The sequence below is a fragment of the Myxine glutinosa genome, chromosome 3, assembly GCF_964187855.1.
Source record: "Myxine glutinosa chromosome 3, kmMyxGlut1.1, whole genome shotgun sequence".
Classification (NCBI taxonomy): Eukaryota; Metazoa; Chordata; class Myxini; order Myxiniformes; family Myxinidae; genus Myxine; species Myxine glutinosa.
This window is the reverse complement of record NC_136263.1, coordinates 194,960,534-194,982,571: the sequence shown is the minus strand read 5'-3', so window position 1 is coordinate 194,982,571 and position 22,038 is coordinate 194,960,534. Positions and strand designations below refer to the sequence as shown.

Here is a 22,038-nt window from a genome sequence, read left to right as displayed (position 1 = left end):
AACATTTCGTATATCTTTTTACATCTTTGATTCTGCAACACTAACTTGGTCGTCCTACTTTACTCACAGCTTGCTATTGCTCATTGGCAGCCGTTAGCTGAGTTAATGCTGCTTGTAATTTCAAACCACATGACGATGGTCAAGGCCAGTGAGACGGGGCGTTAATGTCCGACACGGATGAACTTTTACATCGATGAAAGAGCCTTTTTGGGTCATAAAAAGGTGTAACTTACCTCAATCTTGTTCAATCTGTCCGCCTGGGGCAGGGTCTTGTTGAAAGAATGCACTGATATTTTAAATGTTGAATCAGCTTTGCAGAATGGAGACTGGGCGTAATAAAAAAGACAAAAAAATACCACAGCACCATCAAGTCTCACGATGTTACACCATTAAGCAAGAAAAATAAATACTCCACTACATAACAACACCATCACAGTACAGTATATGGAAAGATGACACACACCCACACACAAGAATCAAGGAACAACAACAACAACAACAATAGGCATTTTAAGGCCATTTTCCCTGCTAGAGCAGGGTTAGCCTTGCGGTCCCCATGACAATCTTCTCCATTTTGCCATATTTTCTGCATCTCCCCTTGTTAACCCCCTTGCCTGCATTTCTTCTTCCACCATCTTTAGGCCGAAGAAAATATATTGCTGGTCTCTGGTCAGACCAAACTTCCAGAATTGATGCGGCGATGCGGTTTTTTTTTTTTTTGAAAAGCATGGATTGCAGATATAGAGGTGTTTTTTGTGTCCTCATGCCTTGCGGTCCTCCTCATCTGCCGTGGCGCCATCCAGAGATAAATTAAAGACAGCCAATGGGACTGGCAGGCCTTTTTGTAAATAATGAACACAAGCTTAAGTTATTTTAAAATGTATTTATTCTGAAAATCATTAAGTTCCTCAAGCATATTATAGACTGCCATTTCGTTCTTGAGATCGCCTCGCCGTACCGTCAAACATTCCAATGCGTCTATCGCGTCAACACTGCGCATGCGCAAGTGGTCTATCAGGCGTTGCTGAAGCATTTGAATGCTGAAAAAAACAGTGCATGCGCAAATGACGACACCCCTGGACACTTCTGGTTGCTTCACTTCGTGTACGGGATGACACGCTGCATGTTTATCAAAGCCGTGCATGCGCAGATGGGCTATATGGTGTTATTCAAATCCATGCCCTGTTATCCATGCGCATGCGCAGGTGGGCTAAACGGCGAACGTGGAAGCACTTGAATCCATGCCGATGGTCTCCCACGATCTCTTCTCCTAGTCCACCAGATTATCACAGACACTTACAACTTCATGACAAACGAGGTAGGATCCAGGCCTAACTAACGAGACCACCCGCAGCTCTCTAGGCCTTCTGGTTGCTTCACACGAACCCGACAACGAACGTGTTCGTTTCAATAAATGACAATTACAACATCCAGCCGATTGGATTCATGACGGCACGGCACACAAAACTACTCATATCTTTGGAACGGCTGGTTGGATTTGAACAAACTAAACGCGTTTTGTAGGGGAGAACCGTGCGCGAATGTCAATACCAATGGCGACCCTCACAGACCCGGATTTCCCGAGATAGCGCGCCGGCCCGGCAACGAGGCGCGCGCTGTTGGAGGTACCGTTGGAAATTTGAAGAAAAAAAACATTGTTGACGCGCAGGGTCAAAATCGATGCGCGCGCTGACCAGAGACCGGAAATATATTTTTCTCGGCCTTAGCCAAGTCTTTCTCGGTCTTCCCCGTCCTCCACTTCCTTCTACATTCATTTCCATCACTCTTCTCAACCAGTCACTTTCATCATTCCTCAACACATGACCAAACCATCTCAACCTGTTCCTCTTCACAGCATCCATCACAGGCTCTATTCCCATCATCTTTCGCAATTCATCGTTTGTCTTCCTCTCTCTCAACGATACTCCGCACATCCACCGAACCATTCGCATTTCCACCCTTTCCAGCCTTCGGTGCTGCTCTACGTTCATTACTCCCACCAGGGAGTAATGCATTCGATCGTGTGTGTGTGTGTTCGTGAACAAGATATCTGGAAAAGTTCTGAACGGATTTGGATGAAAGTTGGTGGGATGATTGCCCTTGGGATAAGGAAGAATTGATTAGTTTTTGGTGAAGCTCAGGATATTATTCCGGATCCAGGAATTTTTTGAAGGATTGTTTACCATTGGAAGATAGGGCTCATTTTTTTTAACATTATCTTCTATGTATTCTATATTTAACATTGTGATATGAAAATAGTTTTCATATTTGTTGTAAATGTAGTTTAAACTCGTGGTTATGCGTTAGAGCGGTGTATTTTGTTAGCAGCGTCGTCTTCAAGGTTCTTTTTTTCTTCTTCTAATAAAGACATATTCTGTCATTTTAAAACAACCAAAGTGTGCATTCGGTTTCCCCGTTTCATAAAATGTATCGTTTGATACGTATAATGCTTTAAAACTGTTTTTTTTTTAACCTCAGAAGAGACATCAACATTTACCTCAGCGAATGTCAATCGCGGTGTCAGTATTTGATGAACTTATAAAGACTTAGGTGAGTTATAAGTGTGACAAGCATGTGCATGGGATTCTTCCCAGAAGAATGAGAAGTCGCATTAGCTTGTACGACTTAAAATGAGCGAGTTTTGTTTTCACGTTTGGGCCAGTTTTACATGTTGTATCCCTAAGGAATGAAACGAACGTTTTTCCTGGCTTACAATTTTATTTGAAGTCACACATGCCTCAAACAAAATACACTCACTTATATGGAATTGAACGCTGAATCCGAAAATGTAAGTGAAATTGCCTTGTTTTTTTAAAACATTATCTTCTATATATTCTAAATATATATCTGTGCAGTGTCTGTCTTGTGTTGTCACTGAACTACTCCCTCAAACTTTTGTGAAATCGTACTATTCCAACTTGACCCACGGCGGGAGTATGCGCTCTACTGAGTGGCGTTCTAGTTACCCATGTCTCGCTCCCATAAATCACACCACTTCTCACACATGCAGCATACACCTTTCCCTTCAGCTTCAACGACACTCCCCTCCTCGTCAGCACGCCACTCAGTTCCCGAAACTTCTTCCATGCACATCTCACTCCAGCAACCGTTGCCGAGTCTGATCCACCTTCTCCATTCAACAGGAATAATAATGGATACCAATATAATGGAACAATAGTAACAACAGGAACAATAACAACAATAGAATCAACATGAATACAGGAACACAAGTAGATAAGACATTATAAACCGAGGCCTCACCATTCTGTGCTTTGGATAGGTCCGAAGAGACGTCACCAACTCGTCCAACGTCCTGCCTGTTCCCCAGATCTCATAAGCAGACCTTGAGGGGGGAGGGGGTTTCAGGCAACAACTATAGATCGAACGGCACACCTCCCATCTGAATGTTTTATCAACATCAGCCGATCCATTGGTCATATATGCAAATCAACAGTATCCCATCACAATGCTACCCACAATCATATCAACGCACAACTTACTTGGCGCACACAGTCCTGGCCATGACCTTTCTGACAGTTTCTTCATCAACATTTTTGACCACCAAAAAGGGCTCCTGGGTCAAAGGAAAGGGGCCATTTTGGGGTCTCAGCACAGTTACAAGGTGATATAACGGTACTAATTCAATGACCAAGTGAACTGTGTACCTGAGGTAGAACATACCTTCTCTGGGGATGTAATCTTGTCATATTCAAGGTCGGCGCCAAAAACAGAAAAGAGCGCTTTCAATTCCTGTGGAGTCAAATAGGGAGGGCTGTAGCGGTTACCGCTGGATGTACATAATCGCCTTGCACCGGCCAGAACACGGCCAGACGCGCCTCTCCCGGGCATGCCCGGACTCACTGTTCCCGGGCACGCCCGAACCTCCCGGGCACGCCCGGTCTCGTCTTTCCCGGGCATGCCCGCTATCGCCTTTCCAGGGCACGCCCAGAGCGTCCGGGCATGCCCGCTATCGCCTTTCCAGGGCACGCCCAGAGCGTCCGGGCATGCCCGCTATCGCCTTTCCAGGGCACGCCCAGAGCGTCCGGGCATGCCCGCTATCGCCTTTCCAGGGCACGCCCAGAGCGTCCGGGCATGCCCGCTATCGCCTTTCCAGGGCTCGCCCAGAGCGTCCGGGCATGCCCGCTATCGCCTTTCCAGTGCTCGCCCAGAGCGCCCGGGCACGCCCAGCCTCGACTTGCCAGGCCGCAGCCAAACACGCCCGGGCAGGTCCAGACTCGCCTTTCCAAGGCTCGCCCTTGATACCCGGGCATGCCCGGTATAGCTTTTGCCGGGCAAACTTCCCGACATAAATGTGTATATATATTGTTGCCTGAAAAACGGGCTTGTCAGAATACCTGAGCTGTTTTGTTTCAATAAAGCAACTCGGACGAATTCCGTCTTTGGTCGCGTCAATTCTTTCGACTCGCGTTGGAGCGCAGTTCCTTCAGGGCGTTTATTAGAGGTCACCGAATGAAATCACCATGTCCGAGGTCATTTGGACGAAGCCGAAGACCGTGCGAGATAATAAAAAAAAGGAATTGTGGGAAAATTGCATCTTTACAGTACCACGTGGGTCCATGTGCGCACCTGTCAACCCGTTCCTCATATTATAGAATGGTTTCAGCACCCATGATGCAATGCGCGGGCGCCATATTGCTTGGCAAGTTAAACAAGCATTCTGGGTATTGCGCTGCAATACATGTCCCCTACCAAAGTTCAAAGTGCCATAACTTTGTCAAAAATGATTCAATATGCAAATTTATGCACTTTCAAACTTGATCTGAGGTATGCTGAGACACATGTGTGTCACGCCTCGCCTCGTTGATAAGCCCGCAAGGTCGCTCCGTGGAGCAGCCTGCACGTATTGCACTGTGTGAATTATATAATTACCAACTCACGGTCTGAGGTACTAGCGATTCAAGAGATATCCATTTTATTTATTATTTTCGTTTAATTAACGATGTCTGCCAAACCACGTGCCCCATCGCAAATTCCAAAAGGACATTTTAGTGGACTGACATGCTGAACAGATCTGTGAAGTTTCCCCTCGATTGGATCAAAAATGAGGGAGGAGCTCGGTTTTAAAGGTTCATGCTTAAAAACGTCATAACTCTGAAACCATGTGACGCATGACGTCATAATTACCATTAAATTATTCTATAGACCGAGTCCCCCCTACGGTGAAAATTTGATCTCAATCGGTCCAATTATTGCAGAGAAAATCTTTTTTAAAGGAAATTAAAACTTAAAATGGCACCGAGTTAAGGATCATCAGAATTATCAGAATTCCCAAAGTTCAAAGTGCCATAACTTTGTCAAAAATGATCGAAACGTCGTGAAGTTCGAACTTGATCTGTAACTTATCATGAGGAAACCATGTGCCAAGTTTGAAATCATTAGCATTAAGCGTTTAGAAAAAAAGTCCGGAAAACTGTTCTTTGCGAGACGGACTGACGGACTGACAGACGGAGTGCAAACCTATAGTCCCCTCTGGTGTACACCGGTAGGGGACTAACAAGCGAGAAAAGGAAAGGTAAACAAGACCAAAGACCTAGCGTAACCTTCCATTGCAGTAAATCAGAATAACGAGATAAACGTGCTCGATCGTAGAGCCACTGATGCTCTCGTTGCCAGGGAAGTAAATACAATCAACATGGCGGCGCGCACGGCATTATGGGATAGCTCTGAAACCGGTCCATAGACACGACTATGTCCGCAAACCAGTGTGGCCTTCACGAACCCGTGTGGTACCTATGGTCCCCTTGTCTTCAAAGACCAATGTGGTCTCTATAAATCAGTGCGACTACCATCAACATGTGCTGCCCTCATGGAGCCACGTGCCGTGGTCATCTAGACCAATGGTGTCCTCCAGAGATCCAAGCCATCGCACCTTGCTTTCATTTAAAAAGGGCACACAAGCTTCCAGACCCAGAACCAGGTGTTAACACTAACTCGGTGAATCTGACCGGCAGGCGGAACTCCAAGTGTTCCTGTGCGAGGAGGAGCAGATACCGGGAACAACAACCAGACACCCCGGTAACCGCCATACTATAGCACAGGTAAACGATGAAACCTCATGCTCTCTCAAACACGCCTGTGACTGACGAGAATTTGTCGCAAAAATGCGAGGAAGATTACCTTTAGAATAATAGCATCTTATCCTTCAATATGATAAAACGAGCGAGAGAACGACCAACAAGAAAGTAAGAAACCAGCCAGGCTAATAACATGTCTGTACACCTTAAAAACGTACTGAACCCCAGAAGCGAGAAAGCCTTAATATATCTTGTCTTACGTCGCTTTTCTCATCAATAAAACAAAAAGCAACTGAAAACTTTCACAAATATTATAACAATAAATATTAATTTAACTGCTAAAGCGCGGCGTTACGCGCGCTGCTTGTGAGCAAGGAGGAAGCGGACAAGCGGTAACATATAAACGTCTTTATTGTAAGACTACACTGTAACACTGAACTCCTCCGGGCTGGTCGCCCGGTGTATAGCATGAGGCCACGCCTACCCCTCGGGCGTGGCCACCGCCCACTTGGTGCGTGGAATGATGTCACCACGCCAGTGGGCTTTTGTGTCTGCCACACGCGCCCCCCCAGAATTCCCGCGCACCTGGAGGGCCAGTTTGTGGGGCAGTCGAATGACCCGGCCGAAGCGCCCCCTGGCGATCGGCGGCGTCCGGGGTGCAGGGATACCAGGTGGGATGCCCCTGGCTGCCCCTGGGATGGGTGCAGGACCGGGGGGCGCCGTGGCGGCGGGGCTGGGCGGTGCCGGGGGTCCGCCCGCAGGAGGGCGGCCCCGACGTGGGGTCGGGCCACTGGCGGTGGATGGTCCAGATCGAGGTGGGCCGGCTTGAGGCGGTCTACCGAAACGCGGTCAGGAGTACCGCCGATGTCCAGGGTGAAGTGCTTCGCCCCGGTCTCCAGCACGCGGAAAGGCCCGTCGTACGGGGGCCGCAGTGGTGTCCGATGGGCATCGTGGCGGACGAAGACGTACTCCGCCGTGCGAAGCTCCGGGGCGACGTGCGTCGGTGGGTGCCCGTGGCATGCCGTTGGCACCGGGGCGAACCTCTGGGCGGTCTCTTGCAGAGCGGAGCGCTGCTGTGCCGCGGACCATGGTGCCGTGGAGTCGGGGAGGAACTCGCCCGGCACCCGCAGCGGTTGCCCGAAGACCAACTCCGCCGCGGATGCGCGCAGGTCCTCCTTGGGCGCCGTCCGGAGGCCCAGCAGGACCCAGGGGAGCCTGTCGACCCAGCCGCCGTCGCGGAGGGTGGCCCGGAGCGCGGCCTTCAATGAGCGGTGAAATCGCTCACACAGGCCGTTAGCCTGGGGGTGGTAGGCCGTGGTTCGGTGCAGCCGGACCCCGAGCCCCTGCGCAACCGCCCCCCAGAGCTCCGAGGTGAACTGGGGGCCGCGGTCGGATGAGATGTCTGAGGGGGCGCCGAACCGGGCGACCCAGGTGGCGATGAAAGCCTGCGCGACATCGGCCGCCGTTGTCGACGCCAAGGGCACGGCCTCCGGCCACCGGGTGGTGCGGTCCACCATGGTGAGGACGTGGGTGAAACCCCGCGAGGGGGGCAGAGGTCCCACCAGGTCCACGTGGACGTGGTCAAACCGGCGTTCCGGCACCGTGAACGGGGCCAACGGGGCCTGGGTGTGCCGGTGCACCTTGGCGCGCTGGCACGCGAGGCATGTCCTGGCCCAGCCGCGGACGGCCTTCCGGAGGCCATGCCAGACGAACTTGTCGGCGATCAGCCTTTGGGAGGCCCTCGCGCCCGGGTGGGACAGGCCGTGGATGGCGTCAAACACCTGGCGCTGCCAGCCCGCGGGCACAATGGGGCGAGGACGCCCGAGGGAGACGTCGCACAAGAGGGCCGCGCCCGCGCCGTCGAACGGCACCTCGGTGACGCGGAGGCCCGTGACGGCGGTCCGCAAGGCCTGGACGTCGGGGTCAGCGGCCTGGTCCGCTGCCATCCGGGCATAGTCGATGCCGAGGTGGACTGCGTGGGCGACGGCCCGGGAAAGGCAATCCGCAACCGGGTTGTCCTTCCCCGCGACGTGCTGGATGTCCGTCGTGTACTCGGACACGGCCGAGAGGTGACGCTGCTGCCGAGCCGACCACGGCTCGGTGACCTTGCCCATCGCGAAGATCAGCGGCTTGTGGTCGACGAAGGCAGTGAACGCCCGGCCCTCGAGCAGATGGCGGAAGTGCCTGACCGCCAAGTGAAGTCCGAGCAACTCGCGGTCGAAGGTACTGTAACGGCGTTCGGGCGGGCGAAGCTGCCGGCTAAAGAACGCCAGCGGTTGCCAAGCTCCACGCACCCATTGCTCGTGCACCGCGCCCACCGCGTAGTCCGAGGCATCGGTGGTGAGGGCGATCGGTGCATCGGGCGCCGGGTGCGCGAGCATGGTGGCGTTAGCCAAGGCGAGCTTCGCGCCCGTGAACGCCGTGTCCATTTGCTCGGTCCAGGTAACGTCGCCTTTGCCCGGCTTACCTCGGAGAGCTTCTTGCAGGGGGCGCAGGAGCTGGGCGATACGGGGCAGGAACCGATGGTAAAAGTTCACCATGCCCAGGAACTCCTGCAGCCCTCTGATCGTGCGGGGGCGCGGAAACCCCTTCACCGCCTCCACCTTGGCCGGCAGGGGGACGGCTCCGTGCCTGGTGACACGGTGCCCCAGAAAATCGATTGTGGCGGCGCCGAACCGGCACTTTGCGGGGTTCACAATCAGGCCATGCTGGCCCAGGCGTTCGAAGAGCGTGCGGAGGTGGCGTAGGTGCTCTTCGCGGGACGCGCTGGCGACGAGGATATCGTCCAGGTAGACGTAGACAAAATCCAAGTCGCGCAGGACGCTGTCCATCAGTCGCTGGAACGCCTGAGCCGCATTCTTCAGACCGAAGGGCATGCGCAGGAACTCGAAGAGTCCGAATGGCGTGATGACCGCCGTCTTCGGGACGTCCTCCGGCCTGACGGGGACCTGATGGTAGCCGCGTATGAGGTCCACCTTCGAGAAGAAGGACCTGCCCGCCAAACGGGCGGAAAAGTCCTGAATGTGGGGGACGGGGTAGCGGTCGGGAGTCGTGGCGTCATTGAGACGGCGATAGTCCCCGCACGGTCGCCACCCCCCGCCGGGCTTCGGCACGATGTGCAGCGGCGACGCCCAAGCGCTCTCTGAGCGCCGAACGATGCCGAGTCGCTCCAGGGTAGCGAACGCCGCTTTTGCCACCGCCAGCTTCGTCGGCTCGAGGCGGCGTGCCCGGGCGTAGACCGGTGGCCCGACGGTGGGGATGTGATGGGCCACCCCGTGCTTGACGGCCCCCGCCGAGAAGGTGGGCCGCGTGAGGGCCGGGAAGCCGGCGAGGAGGCGGGTGAATGCGTCCGCTGCCGGAAGCGTACAGACCAACGTGGCCGGAACCGAATCGTTCGGCAAGCCGCTTGGCAAGCCGCTCGTTGAGCTGGGCAACGCACATGCGAGCGAGCTGAACGTCTCGGCCTGGACAAGCCGTCTGCGCTTGACGTCGACTAGGAGCCCATTAGCGCACAGGAAGTCCGCGCCAAGCAGTGCCATGGGCACGTCGGCGGTGACGAACGTCCATCGGAAAACCTGCCCTCCAAACCGCAGAGAGAGGCAGCGTTTTCCGTACGTACGGATGGGCGTCCCGTTCGCGGCAAGCAGCGCGGGGCCCCCACCCGCGGCGTGCTTGTCTGACGTGCCGGCGGGAATGACACTCACCTGTGCTCCCGTGTCGCACAGGTAACGGCGCCCGGAGAAGGTGTCCGTTATGAACAGCAGGCTGCTCGAACGGCCGGCGCTCATCGCCACAATTGAGCGCCGGCCCGGGCGTTTCCCGACCCGTTGAAGGAGCACGGCGGATGACACCGCCGAGCTTCGTGGCCGAACTTGGCGTGGAACCAGCACCAGGTGGTGGAGCTGGAGGAGCGCGGCTGGCTCCGCCAGGCCGGTGGAGTCGACGGGTTTCCCCGCGGTGGCGGTTTTCGCCGCGGCGGTGGGCGGGGCGTGGCGGCGTTCACGAGGTGCGTATCAGCATGCTGTTGAACCTCAGCGTCAGCGTGCTGTAGAAGATGATGCTGTGGAACATCAGCGTCGAAGGCCGTGACGGCCACGCCAACGCTCGCCCGCGTGTCCGAAGCGGCGAAGTACTTGTCCGCCTCGGCCGCCAATGCTCGGGGTTCCGTTAGCCCGGTCCCGGCCAACGCGAGGCGAACCTGCGCTGGAAGTTGGCGACGGAAAAGCGCCCGGAATAGCGAACCGGGGGCTTCGTCGCCCAACAGTGACAGCATATGGTCCATTCGGACCGACGGGCGCGTCTCACCGAGCTCGGGGAGATCCAGGAGGCGATCGGCCCGTGCGTCGTCCGTGAGGCCGAACGTGGCTAGGAGTAGCCGCTTGAGTGCCTCGTACTTGTGGCCGTCCGGTGGGTGGCGAAGGACGGACACAACTCGAGCGGCCGTGCCGGGCCCGAGGGAGGCGACGACATGGCAGTAGCACAGGTCGTCGTTGGTGAGGCGCCGAAGCTGAAATTGGGCTTCGGCTTGAACGAACCAGACTTCGGCCTGGGCCTCCCAAAATTCGGGAAGTTTAATCGCCATTGCCTTGTCGTTGGCCATTGCAATGGCGTCGTGTTCGGAAGGATCGCTACGGCAGATCCAACGTCGAGGGTCACCAGTAAAGCGCGGCGTTACGCGCGCTGCTTGTGAGCAAGGAGGAAGCGGACAAGCGGTAACATATAAACGTCTTTATTGTAAGACTACACTGTAACACTGAACTCCTCTCCTCCGGGCTGGTCGCCCGGTGTATAGCATGAGGCCACGCCTACCCCTCGGGCGTGGCCACCGCCCACTTGGTGCGTGGAATGATGTCACCACGCCAGTGGGCTTTTGTGTCCGCCACACTGCAATATTTTTCCATGAGCATGCACCTCTTGAAAATATCTTTATTCATTAATAAAGAGGTGATTAAGAGATGTTGAAGATAATGAAGGGTATCTAGACAAAATGAATACGGAAGACTTTTTCAGCACAATGGACAGTGATAGACCCGGCAGACGTAATGAAGATTGATGACGTCATTAATGTGAGGCCGTGAGGGTCTTCACTCAGAGAGTGGTTAATGAAATGAAAGGTCTTTCTGGAGGGGTAGTCGAAGCATAAACGGTAGATATGTTTAAATTGGAATTAGACAGGTACCGGCATTATGGGACTGATGGCCTCTGAATTGCATTTCCTTGTGTTACAACAAAATCCAGGGATGTGATTAGTGAAAGACCATTGTTAAAGCAGCAAAGGGAAGCAGAAAAGAAGAAATTTGCCTTGGCGTTAGAAGTGAATGAAATATTGAATGACTTGAGGAATGAATGCATATTGAATGGTAAAGGAAAGTTCCCCCGTTTCCATGGGAACGGCAGCATGGCGGATGGCGTCGATCCGCGGAAAGAGAAAGCCGAATATAAACGTCTTCATAGCTTCCCCTTGGTTCGGGTGAGGACAGGACGGAGAGAGCGCGGGTTCTTATCTCTAATGTACATTCGATTCTCTCACATTCCAAAAACGAAGACCATTGTCATTGTGGCCGAGTGGTCTTCATCCGGGACTGTGCAGTGGGGGCACCGCGTGGCCTGCTGGCTGCTGTTGAGATAAGTAGACCCGATGGGGAGTGGGTATACCTTGTTCGAGACAGTACGCGCGCACAGCCGGGATGAAGACCACTCGGTGGTTCAAGGGTCGCACATGTCATGTGTTCGGTGTTCCTCGTTGTTTTTGACACTCTGTGAAAGGAGTGAGTGATTTGGTACACCGACTCGTGGGTCACCACCACATAGTGAGTGATTTGGTACACCGACTCGTGGGTCACCACCACATAGCCATAGTGAGTGATTTGGTACACCGACTCGTGGGTCACCACCACATAGTGAGTGATTTGGTACACCGACTCGTGGGTCACCACCACATAGTGAGTGATTTGGTACACCGACTCGTGGGTCACCACCACATAGTGAGTGATTTGGTACACCGACTCATGGGTCACCACCACATAGCCATAGTGAGTGATTTGGTACACCGACTCGTGGGTCACCACCACATAGCCATAGTGAGTGATTTGGTACACCGACTCGTGGGTCACCACCACATAGTGAGTGATTTGGTACACCGACTCGTGGGTCACCACCACATAGCCATAGTGAGTGATTTGGTCCACCGACTCGTGGGTCACCACCACATAGCCATAGTGAGTGATTTGGTCCACCGACTCGTGGGTCACCACCACATAGTGAGTGATTTGGTACACCGACTCGTGGGTCACCACCACATAGCCATAGTGAGTGATTTGGTCCACCGACTCGTGGGTCACCACCACATAGCCATAGTGAGTGATTTGGTCCACGACTCGTGGGTCACCACCACATAGTGAGTGATTTGGTACACCGACTCGTGGGTCACCACCACATAGCCATAGTGAGTGATTTGGTCCACCGACTCATGGGTCACCACCACATAGCCATAGTGAGTGATTTGGTACACCGACTCGTGGGTCACCACCACATAGCCATAGTGAGTGATTTGGTACACCGACTCGTGGGTCACCACCACATAGAGTGATTTGGTACACCGACTCGTGGGTCACCACCACATAGAGTGATTTGGTACACCGACTCGTATGGCACCACCACACATAGTGAGTGATTTGGTACACCGACTCGTGGGTCACCACCACATAGAGTGATTTGGTACACCGACTCGTATGTCACCACCACACATAGTGAGTGATTTGGTACACCGACTCGTGGGTCACCACCACATAGAGTGATTTGGTACACCGACTCGTGGGTCACCACCACATAGTGAGTGATTTGGTACACTGACTCGTATGTCACCACCACACATAGTGAGTGATTTGGTACACAGACTCGTGGGTCACCACCACATAGTGATTTGGTACACCGACTCGTGGGTCACCACCACACATAGTGAGTGATTTGGTACACCGACTCGTGGGTCACCACCACATAGTGATTTGGTACACCGACTCGTGGGTCACCACCACACAAAGTGAGTGATTTGGTACACCGACTCGTGGGTCACCACCACAGAGTGAGTGATTTGTGCTTTCGCTTATCCTCCATCCCACACCTTGTATTTACCTGTCTGTTTCACACATTGCGTCTCCTCCTTTTTATGTGTTTACGCGTATGAGTGTATGTGTTTGTGTGTGTGTGCACGGAATCCATTATTATGGATGCATGCCTTCTTCACATTTGTGTGCACCTTCATGTGTGTGTGCACGTTTAACTTTCCTTACAAAATACAGAGTAAATGTGCCGCTCACCAAACCTCTCCTTCCTCCCTCCCCCGACCTCACTCCCACCCTCCCTCCACCTCCTCCCACCCTACACCTCCTCCCACCCTACACCTCCTCCCATCCTCTCACCCTACACCTCCTCCCATCCTCTCACCCTACACCTCCTCCCATCCTCTCACCCTACACCTCCTCCCACCCTCCCACCCAAAACCTCCTCCCACCCTCCCACCCTACACCTCCTCCCACCCTACACCTCCTCCCACCCTACACCTCCTCCCACCCTACACCTCCTCCCACCCTCCCACCCTACACCTCCTCCCACCCTCCCACCCTACACCTCCTCCCACCCTACGCCTCCTCCCACCCTCCCACTCTACACCTCCTCCCACCCTACACCTCCTCCCAACCTACACCTCCTCCCACCCTCCCACCCTACACCTCCTCCCACCCTACACCTCCTCCCACCCTACACCTCCTCCCACCCTACACCTCCTCCCACCCTCCCACCCTACACCTCCTCCCACCCTACACCTCCTCCCACCCTACACCTCCTCCCACCCTCCCACCCTACACCTCCTCCCACCCTCCCACCCTACACCTCCTCCCACCCTACACCTCCTCCCACCCTACACCCTACACCTCCTCCCACCCTACACCTCCTCCCACCCTACACCTCCTCCCTATCCTCCACCTCTTCCCATCCTCCCCCCCACCTCCTCCCACCCTCCCTCGACCTCACTCCCATCCTCCCCCGACCTCACTCCCACCCTCCCTCGATCTAACCCCCACCCTCCCTCCACTCCTCCTACCCTCCCTCCACTCCTCCTACCCTCCCTCCACCTCCTCCCATCCTCGCTCCCTCCCCTGACCTCACTCCCACCCTCCCTCGATCTAACTCCCATCCTCCCTCCACTCCTCCTATCCTCCCTCCACCCCCTCCCACCCTCCCTCCACATCCTCCCTCCCTCCACATCCTCCCTCCCTCCCTCAACCTCCTCCCCCACCCCTCCCTTCCTCCCTCCACCTCCCTCCCTCTCTCACTCCACCCCTCCCTCTCACCCTCCCCTCCCCTCCCCTCCCCCCCCACCCCTCCCTCCTCCCTCCACCCCTCCCTCCCTTCCTTCTTCCACCCTCCCTCTCTCCCTCCACACCTCCCTCCACCTCCCTCCCTCTCTCCCTCCACCCCCTCCCTCTCTCCCTCCACCCCCCTCCCACCCTTCCTCCACCCCCATCTCCCACCCTTCCTCCACCCCCATCTCCCTCCCTCCACCCCTCCCTTCCTCCCCCCACCCCTCCCTGCCTCCCCCCACCCCTCCCTTCCTCCCCCCACCCCCTCCCTTCCTCCCTCCCTCCACCCCTCCCTCCACCTCCCTCCCTCCCTCCACCTTCCTCCATCTTCCTCCCTCTCTCCCTCCACTCCTCCCTCTCTCCCTCCATTCCCATCTCCCTCCCTCCACCCCCATCTCGCATCGCTCCATCCCCACCACATGTTATAGAACTCGGACATGCCCGAAGAGATGAGGATGGAAACCATGGAACTGTGCGTCACTGCCTGCGAGAAATTTTCATCCAGCAACGAGGTGGCACCTTACCTGGCAGAAATACAAACATGGTCAATCTGGGCAGAGCAGAAATGCAATTGGATACAGCAGGGAACCTGCGCTACTCAATTGATGAGAAATATGTTCAGGCTGAGGAAAGAGGGATTTTGTACACCAACCTGTGGGTCTCTGGATTACCTGGGTTCTTTGGTGCCCATCAAAACAGGCCAGCTGGGTACCTTTGGCCCATTACAAATGGGTTAGCAGGGTACCATGGTCCCCATATAAGTGGGTTAGTAGGGTACCTCGGTGCCCATACAAGAAGGTTACCTGGGTACCATGGTCCCCATATAAGTGGGTTAGTAGGGTACCTCGGTGCCCATACAAGCAGGTTAGTAGCGTTCCTTTGGCCCATTACAAATGGGTTCGCAGGGTACCATGGTCCCCATATAAGTGGGTTCATAGGGCACCTCGGTGCCTTGGTGCCCATACAAGTGGGTTAGTAGGGTACCTCGGTGCCCCTACAAGCAGGTTAGCTGGGTACCTCGGTGCCCCTACAAACAGGTTAGCTGGGTACCTTGGTGCCCATACAAGTGGGTTAGTAGGGTACCGCAGTGCCCCTACAAGCAGGTTAGCTGGGTACCTTGGTGCCCCTACAAACAGGTTAGCTGGGTACCTTGGTGCCCATACAAGTGGGTTAGTAGGGTACCGCAGTGCCCCTACAAGCAGGTTAGCTGGGTACCTTGGTGCCCATACAAGTGGGTTAGTAAGGTACCTCGGTGCCCCTACAAGCAGGTTCGCTGGGTGTCTTGGTGCCCATACAAGTGGGTTAGTAGGGTACCGCAGTGCCCCTACAAGCAGGTTAGCTGGGTACCTTTGGCCCATAACAAATGGGTTAGCAGGGTACCATGGTCCCCATATAAGTGGGTTAGTAGGGTACCTCGGTGCCCCTACAAACAGGTTAGTAGGGTACCTCGGTGCCCCTACAAACAGGTTAGTAGGGTACCTCGGTGCCCATACAAGAAGGTTAGCTGGGTACGATGGTCCCCATATAAGTGGGTTAGTAGGGTACCTCGGTGCCCACACAAGCAGATTAGTAGCGTACCTTTGGCCCATTACAAATGGGTTCGCAGGGTACCATGGTCCCCATATAAGTGGGTTAGTAGGGTACCTCGGTGCCCCTACAAACAGGTTAGTAGGTTACCTCGGTGCCCATACAAGCAGGTTAGCTGGATACTTCGGTGCCCATATAAGTGGGTTAGCTGGGTACCATGGTCCCCACATAAGTAGGTTAGTAGGGTACCTCGGTGCCCCTACAAACAGGTTAGCTGGGTACCTTGGTGCCCATACAAGTGGGTTAGTAGGGTACCACAGTGCCCCTACAAGCAGGTTAGCTGGGTACGATGGTCCCCATATAAGTGTGTTAGTAGGGTACCTCGGTGCCCATACAAGCAGGTTAGTAGCGTACCTTTGGCCCATTACAAATGGGTTCGCAGGGTACCATGGTCCCCATATAAGTGGGTTAGTAGGGTACCTCGGTGCCCCTACAAACAGGTTAATAGGGTACCTCGGTGCCCATACAAGCAGGTTAGTAGGGTACCTTGGTGCCCATACAAGCAGGTTAGTAGAGTACCTTGGTGCCCATACAAGTGGGTTAGTAGGGTACCTCGGTGCCCCTACAAGCAGGTTAGCTGGGTACCTCGGTGCCCCTACAAACAGGTTAGCTGGGTACCTTGGTGCCCATACAAGTGGGTTAGTAGGGTACCGCAGTGCCCCTACAAGCAGGTTAGCTGGGTACCTCGGTGCCCCTACAAGCAGGTTAGCTGGGTACCTTGGTGCCCATACAAGTGGGTTAGTAGGGTACCTCAGTGCCCCTACAAGCAGGTTAGCTGGGTACCTTGGCGCCCATACATGTGGATTATTAGGGTACCTCGGTGCCCCGACAAGCAGGTTAGTTGGGTGCCTTGGTCCCCATACAAGCAGGTTAGTAGGGTACCTTGGTGCCCATACAAGTGGATTAGTAGGGTATCTCGGTGCCAATACAAGTGGGTTAGTAGGGTAGCTCGGTGCCCCTACAAGCAGGTTAGCTGCGTACCTTGGTGCCAATACAAGTGGGTTAGTAGGGTACCTCGGTGCCCCTACAAGGAGGTTAGCTGGGTACCTTGGTGCCCATACAAGTGGGTTAGTAGAGTACCTCGGTGCCCCTATAAACAGGTTAGCTGGGTACCTCGGTGCCCATACAAGTGGGTTAGTAGGGTACCTCGGTGCCCCTACAAGCAGGTTAGCTGGGTACCTCGGTGCCCCTACAAGCAGGTTATCTGGGTACCTTGGTGCCCATACAAGTGGGTTAGTAGAGTACCTCGGTGCCCCTACAAGCAGGTTAGCTGGGTACCTCGGTTCTCATACAAGTGGGTTAGTAGAGTACCTCGGTGCCCCTATAAACAGGTTAGCTGGGTACCTCGGTGCCCATACAAGTGGGTTAGTAGGGTACCTCGGTGCCCCTACAAGCAGGTTATCTGGGTACCTTGGTGCCAATACAAGTGGGTTAGTAGGGTAGCTCGGTGCCCCTACAAACAGGTTAGCTGGGTACCTCGGTACCCATACAAGTGGGTTAGTAGGGTACGTCGGTACCCCTACAAGCAGGTTAGCTGGGTACCTTGGTGCCCATACAAGTGGGTTAGTAGAGTACCTCGGTGCCCCTACAAGCAGGTTAGCTGGGTACCTCGGTGCCCATACAAGTGGGTTAGTAGGGTACCTCGGTGCCCCTACAAGCAGGTTAGCTGGGTACCTTGGTGCCCATACAAGTGGGTTAGTAGGGTACCTCGGTGCCCCTACAAGCAGGTTTGCTGGGTACCTTGGTGCCCATACAAGTGGGTTATTAGGGTACCTCGGTGCCCCTACAAGCAGGTTAGCTGGGTACCTCGGTGCCCATACAAGTGGGTTAGTAGGGTACCTCGGTGCCCCTACAAGCAGGTTAGCTGGGTACCTTGGTCCCCATATAAGTAGATTTTAATAATTGCTTTGATCTCATTTGTTTGTCAAGCACACAACTCCACAGTTGAATAACTGGAATTCCTGCCTTGTCCCCTCTCTCCAGCTTGCTGCCAAGATGATTAAGGAGTCCATGGACAAGAAGTTTGGTTCACCCTGGCAGGTTGTTGTGGGCGAGGGCTTTGGGTTCGAGATCACATATGATTTGAAAAGCATCTTCTACATGTTCTTTGGTGGAAGTTTAGCCATCTGTGTGTGGAAATGTTCATAGATCTGTCATGTACTGATCATTGGTTATTCCCACGCACACAGTCGCACCTGGTGGTTCGTCGGACACTCATTGAGGATTAGATAAAGGTTTAACCAACAGGTGAATGCAACAGTTTTAGCAAAACTGATGCTTCCCAACATCCTCGATCTGGACAATATCAATCGTCTTTATTGTGCTGGTTATGGTCCTGAGGCTGCAGAATGAAAGAGCTTAATTGTAGCTTTTTACAGAGTTGTGGTTGTGAGGGGAGGTGGTTGTGACATTGAACAGACGTTGGTGGCTGGGTAGGGGAGGTACTGTGCGAGTAGTGCGCTGTGTCTACAAGGATTGCGATGTCTACAAGGAGTGCATTGTGGTGGCAAGGAGTGCGTTGTAGTGGCAAGGAGTGCGTTGTGGTGGCAAGGAGTGCGTTGTGGTGGCAAGGAGTGCGTTGTAGTGGCAAGGAGTTCGTTGTGGTGGCAAGGAGTGCGTTGTAGTGGCAAGGAGTGTCTTGTGGCAAGGAGTGCGTTGTGGTGGCAAGGAGTGCGTTGTAGTGGCAAGGAGTGTCTTGTGGCAAGGAGTGCGTTGTAGTTGCAAGGAGTGTCTTGTGGCAAGGAGTGCGTTGTGGTGGCAAGGAGTGCGTTGTGGTGGCAAGGAGTGCGTTGTGGTGGCAAGGAGTGCCTTGTAGTGGCAAGGAGTGCCTTGTAGTGGCAAGGAGTGCCATGTGGTGGCGAGTAGTGCACTGTGTCTACAAGGAATGCGTTGTGGTGGCAAGGAGTGCGTTGTGGTGGCAAGGAGTGCATTGTGGGGGTGAGGAGTGTGCTGTGGTGGCAAGAGTGCATTGTGGTGGCAAGGAGTGTGTTGTGGGGGTGAGGAGTGTGTTGTGGGGGTGAGGAGTGTGTTGTGGGGGTGAGAACTGCGTTGTGAAGGCGTGGAGTGCATTGTGGAGGTGAGGAGTGTGCTGTGTTGGCAAGGAGTGCATTGTGGGGGTGAGGAGTGCGTTGTGGAGGTGAGTGCATTGTCGCATCGAGGAGTGCGTTGTGGCGGTGTGGAGTGCGTTGTGGTGGCAAGGAGTGCATTATGGGGGCGAGGCTTGCATTGTGGCGGCGTGGAGTGCATTGTGGAGGTGAGTGCATTGTCACAGTGAGGAGTGCATTGTGGAGGTGAGTGCACTGTTGCAGTGAGGGGTGCGTTGTGGAGGTGAGTGCATTGTCGCACTGAGGAGTGCGTTGTGGGGGTGAGGAGTGCGTTGTCAGGATGAGGAGTGCGTTGTGGCGGCGAGGAGTGCGTTGTGGCGGCGAGGAGGGCGTTGTGGCGGCGAAGAGTGCGTTGTGGCGGCGTGGAGTGCGTTGTGGTGGCGTGGAGTGGAGTGCATTGTGGAGGTGAGGAGTGCGTTGTGGAGGTGAGGAGTGCGTTGTGGAGGTGAGGAGTGCGTTGTGGAGGTGAGGAGTGCGGTGTGGAGTGCGTTGTGGAGGCGAGGAGTGCGTTTTGGCAGCGAGGAGTGAATTGTGGTGGCGAGGAGTGAATTGTGGGGACAAGGAGTTCGTTGTGGAGGTGAGGAGTGCGTTGTAGCAGCAAGGAGTGCGTTGTGGAGGTGAGGAGTGCGTTGTGGAGGTGAGGAGTGCGTTGTGGTGGCGTGGAGTGCGTTGTGGTGGCAAGGAGTGCGTTCTGGTGGCGAGGATTGCGTTGTGGAGGTGAGGAGTGCTTTGTAGCAGCTAGGAGTGCGTTGTGGAGGCAAGGAGTGTGTTGTGGAGGTGAGGAGTGCGTTGTGGTGGCGAGTGCGTTGTGGAGGTGAGGAGTGCATTGTAGCAGCGAGGAGTGCGTTATGGTGGAAAGGAGTGCGTTCTGGTGGCGACGAGTGCGTTGTGGAGGTGAGTGCGTTGTGGAGGTGAGGCGTGTGTTGTGGCGACGAGTGCGTTGTGGAGGTGAGGAGTGCGTTGTAGCAGTGAGGAGTGCGTTGTGGAGGCGAGGAGTGCGTTGTGGAGGCGAGGAGTGCATTGTAGTGGCAAGGAGTGCGTTGTGGAGGTGAGTGTTTAAGTGGAACAGCACTATAACCATGCTGGGTCCACGTGTGTTCGTTCCCCTTTGTATAGGATTTTTGTGGGATTATGAGTGGGATTAAACCATCACCATGCTGGGTCCACGTGTGTTCCCTCGTGTATAGGGTTTTTTGTGGGATTACGAGTGGATGCTTTAAACTCTCGGTGCATGCGTGTTCCCCTGTGTATCGGATTTTTGTGGGATAACAAGTGGGTGTAAACCATAAACATGCTTGGTTCATGCGTGTTCCCGCATATAGGATTTTTGTGGGATTACGAGTGAGTTTAAACCATCACCATGCTGGGTCCACATGTATTCCCCCATGTATAGGATGTTTGTGGGATTATGAGTGGGTTTAAACCATCACCATTCTGGGTGCATGCGTGCTCCCCCATGTATATGATGTTTGTGGGATTACGAGTGGGTTTAAACCATCACCATGCCGGGTTACATGTGTTCCCCTGTGTATAGGATTTTTTGTGGGACTATGAGTAGGATTAAACCATCAACATGCTGGATCCACTTGTGTTCCCTTACGTATAGGATTTTGTGGGATTACGAATGGATTTTTTAAACCATCACCATTCTGGGTGCATGCGTGTTCCCGCATGTAGGATGTTTGTGGGATTACGAGTGGGTTTAAACCATCACCATTCTGGGTGCATGCGTGTTCCCCCATGTATTGGATGTTTGTGGGATTACGAGTGGGTTTAAACCATCACCATTCTGGGTGCATGCGTGCTCCCCCATGTATATGATGTTTGTGGGATTACGAGTGGGTTTAAACCATCACCATGCCGGGTTACATGTGTTCCCCTGTGTATAGGATTTTTTGTGGGACTATGAGTAGGATTAAACCATCAACATGCTGGATCCACTTGTGTTCCCTTACGTATAGGATTTTGTGGGATTACGAGTGGATTTTTTAAACCATCACCATTCTGGGTGCATGCGTGTTCCCGCATGTAGGATGTTTGTGGGATTACGAGTGGGTTTAAACCATCACCATTCTGGGTGCATGCGTGTTCCCTCATGTATTGGATGTTTGTGGGATTACGAGTGGGTTTAAACCATCACCATTCTGGGTGCATGTGTGTTCCCCCATGTATTGGATGTTTGTGGGATTGCGAGTGGGTTTAAACCATCACCATTCTGGGTGCATGCGTGTTCCCTTGTGTATAGGATTTTTGTGGGAATACAAGTGGGTTTAATCCATCACCATGCCGGGTTACATGTGTTCCCCTGTGTATAGGATTTTTGTGGGATTACGATTGGCTGTAAACCATCAACATACTGGATCCACGTGTGTTCCCTTATGTATAGGATTTTGTGGGATTACTAGTGGGGTTAAACCATCACCATGCTGGGTCCATGTGTGTTCCCCTGTGTATCGGAATTTTGTGGGATTATGAGTGGGTTTGAACCATCACCATGCTGGGTCCACGTGTGTTCCCTTATGTATAGGATTTTGTGGGATTACTAGTGGGGTTAAACCATCACCATGCTGGGTCCACGTGTGTTCCCTCGTGTATAGGATTTTTGTGGGATTACGAGTGGGCGTAAACCATGTAACCATGTTGGGTCCACATGTGGTCCAAGTGAAGCGGTATCGCAGCTGGTGGTTTCACTTCAGGTTTTCCTGGATTGTGGGTCCAAATCTACCAAGTACTATGAGTATGAATGTTGCGTGGAGTTATAGATGACTCTCCTGTTTGCCCTCTTGGATTCACTTATAGGGACAGGTGTATATATAGATTGCAATTAATTTTCAGTTTCTTTTGTTTTTCAAAACATTTTCATTGATCTACCTTGTGTGCTGCGACGGTGTATACGGGTTGATGTTGAAATAAAACCTGAAAGGAAATGAAGCGTCCCTTATTTATTTAGACATT

The 22,038-nt window shown here is 53.7% G+C and overlaps 2 protein-coding genes across 12 annotated transcripts in view; one reads left to right on the top strand and one right to left on the bottom strand.

The window, feature by feature from the left end:
* TRMT11 (tRNA methyltransferase 11) overlaps window positions 1–14,895 on the bottom strand; it is a 75,113-nt gene extending 60,218 nt beyond the window's left edge. Inside the window, exons 1-5 of one of the 11 annotated variants that reach the window (XM_078774936.1) lie at window positions 14,809–14,895; window positions 3,682–3,750; window positions 3,501–3,574; window positions 3,262–3,343; window positions 234–326 (exon numbers count right to left, since the gene is read on the bottom strand). In XM_078774936.1, the coding sequence (XP_078631062.1) occupies window positions 234–326; window positions 3,262–3,343; window positions 3,501–3,523 (198 nt within the window). In that variant the 5' untranslated portion in view covers window positions 3,524–3,574; window positions 3,682–3,750; window positions 14,809–14,895. Of the gene's footprint in view, window positions 1–233; window positions 327–3,261; window positions 3,344–3,500; window positions 3,575–3,681; window positions 3,751–5,478; window positions 5,725–5,807; window positions 6,103–11,565; window positions 11,712–14,808 lie in introns of those variants that run through there. The other 10 variants (XM_078774935.1, XM_078774930.1, XM_078774933.1 and 7 more) reach the window with 10 other exon arrangements.
* On the top strand, window positions 11,368–22,010 carry DNAL4 (dynein axonemal light chain 4). Its single transcript, XM_068104015.2, has 3 exons — window positions 11,368–11,505; window positions 14,821–14,904; window positions 17,963–22,010. The coding sequence occupies exons 1-3, from the start codon at window positions 11,434–11,436 to the stop codon at window positions 18,125–18,127; spliced, it is 321 nt and encodes a 106-aa protein (XP_067960116.1). The 5' UTR covers window positions 11,368–11,433; the 3' UTR covers window positions 18,128–22,010.
* Window positions 22,011–22,038: the final 28 nt, after the last annotated feature.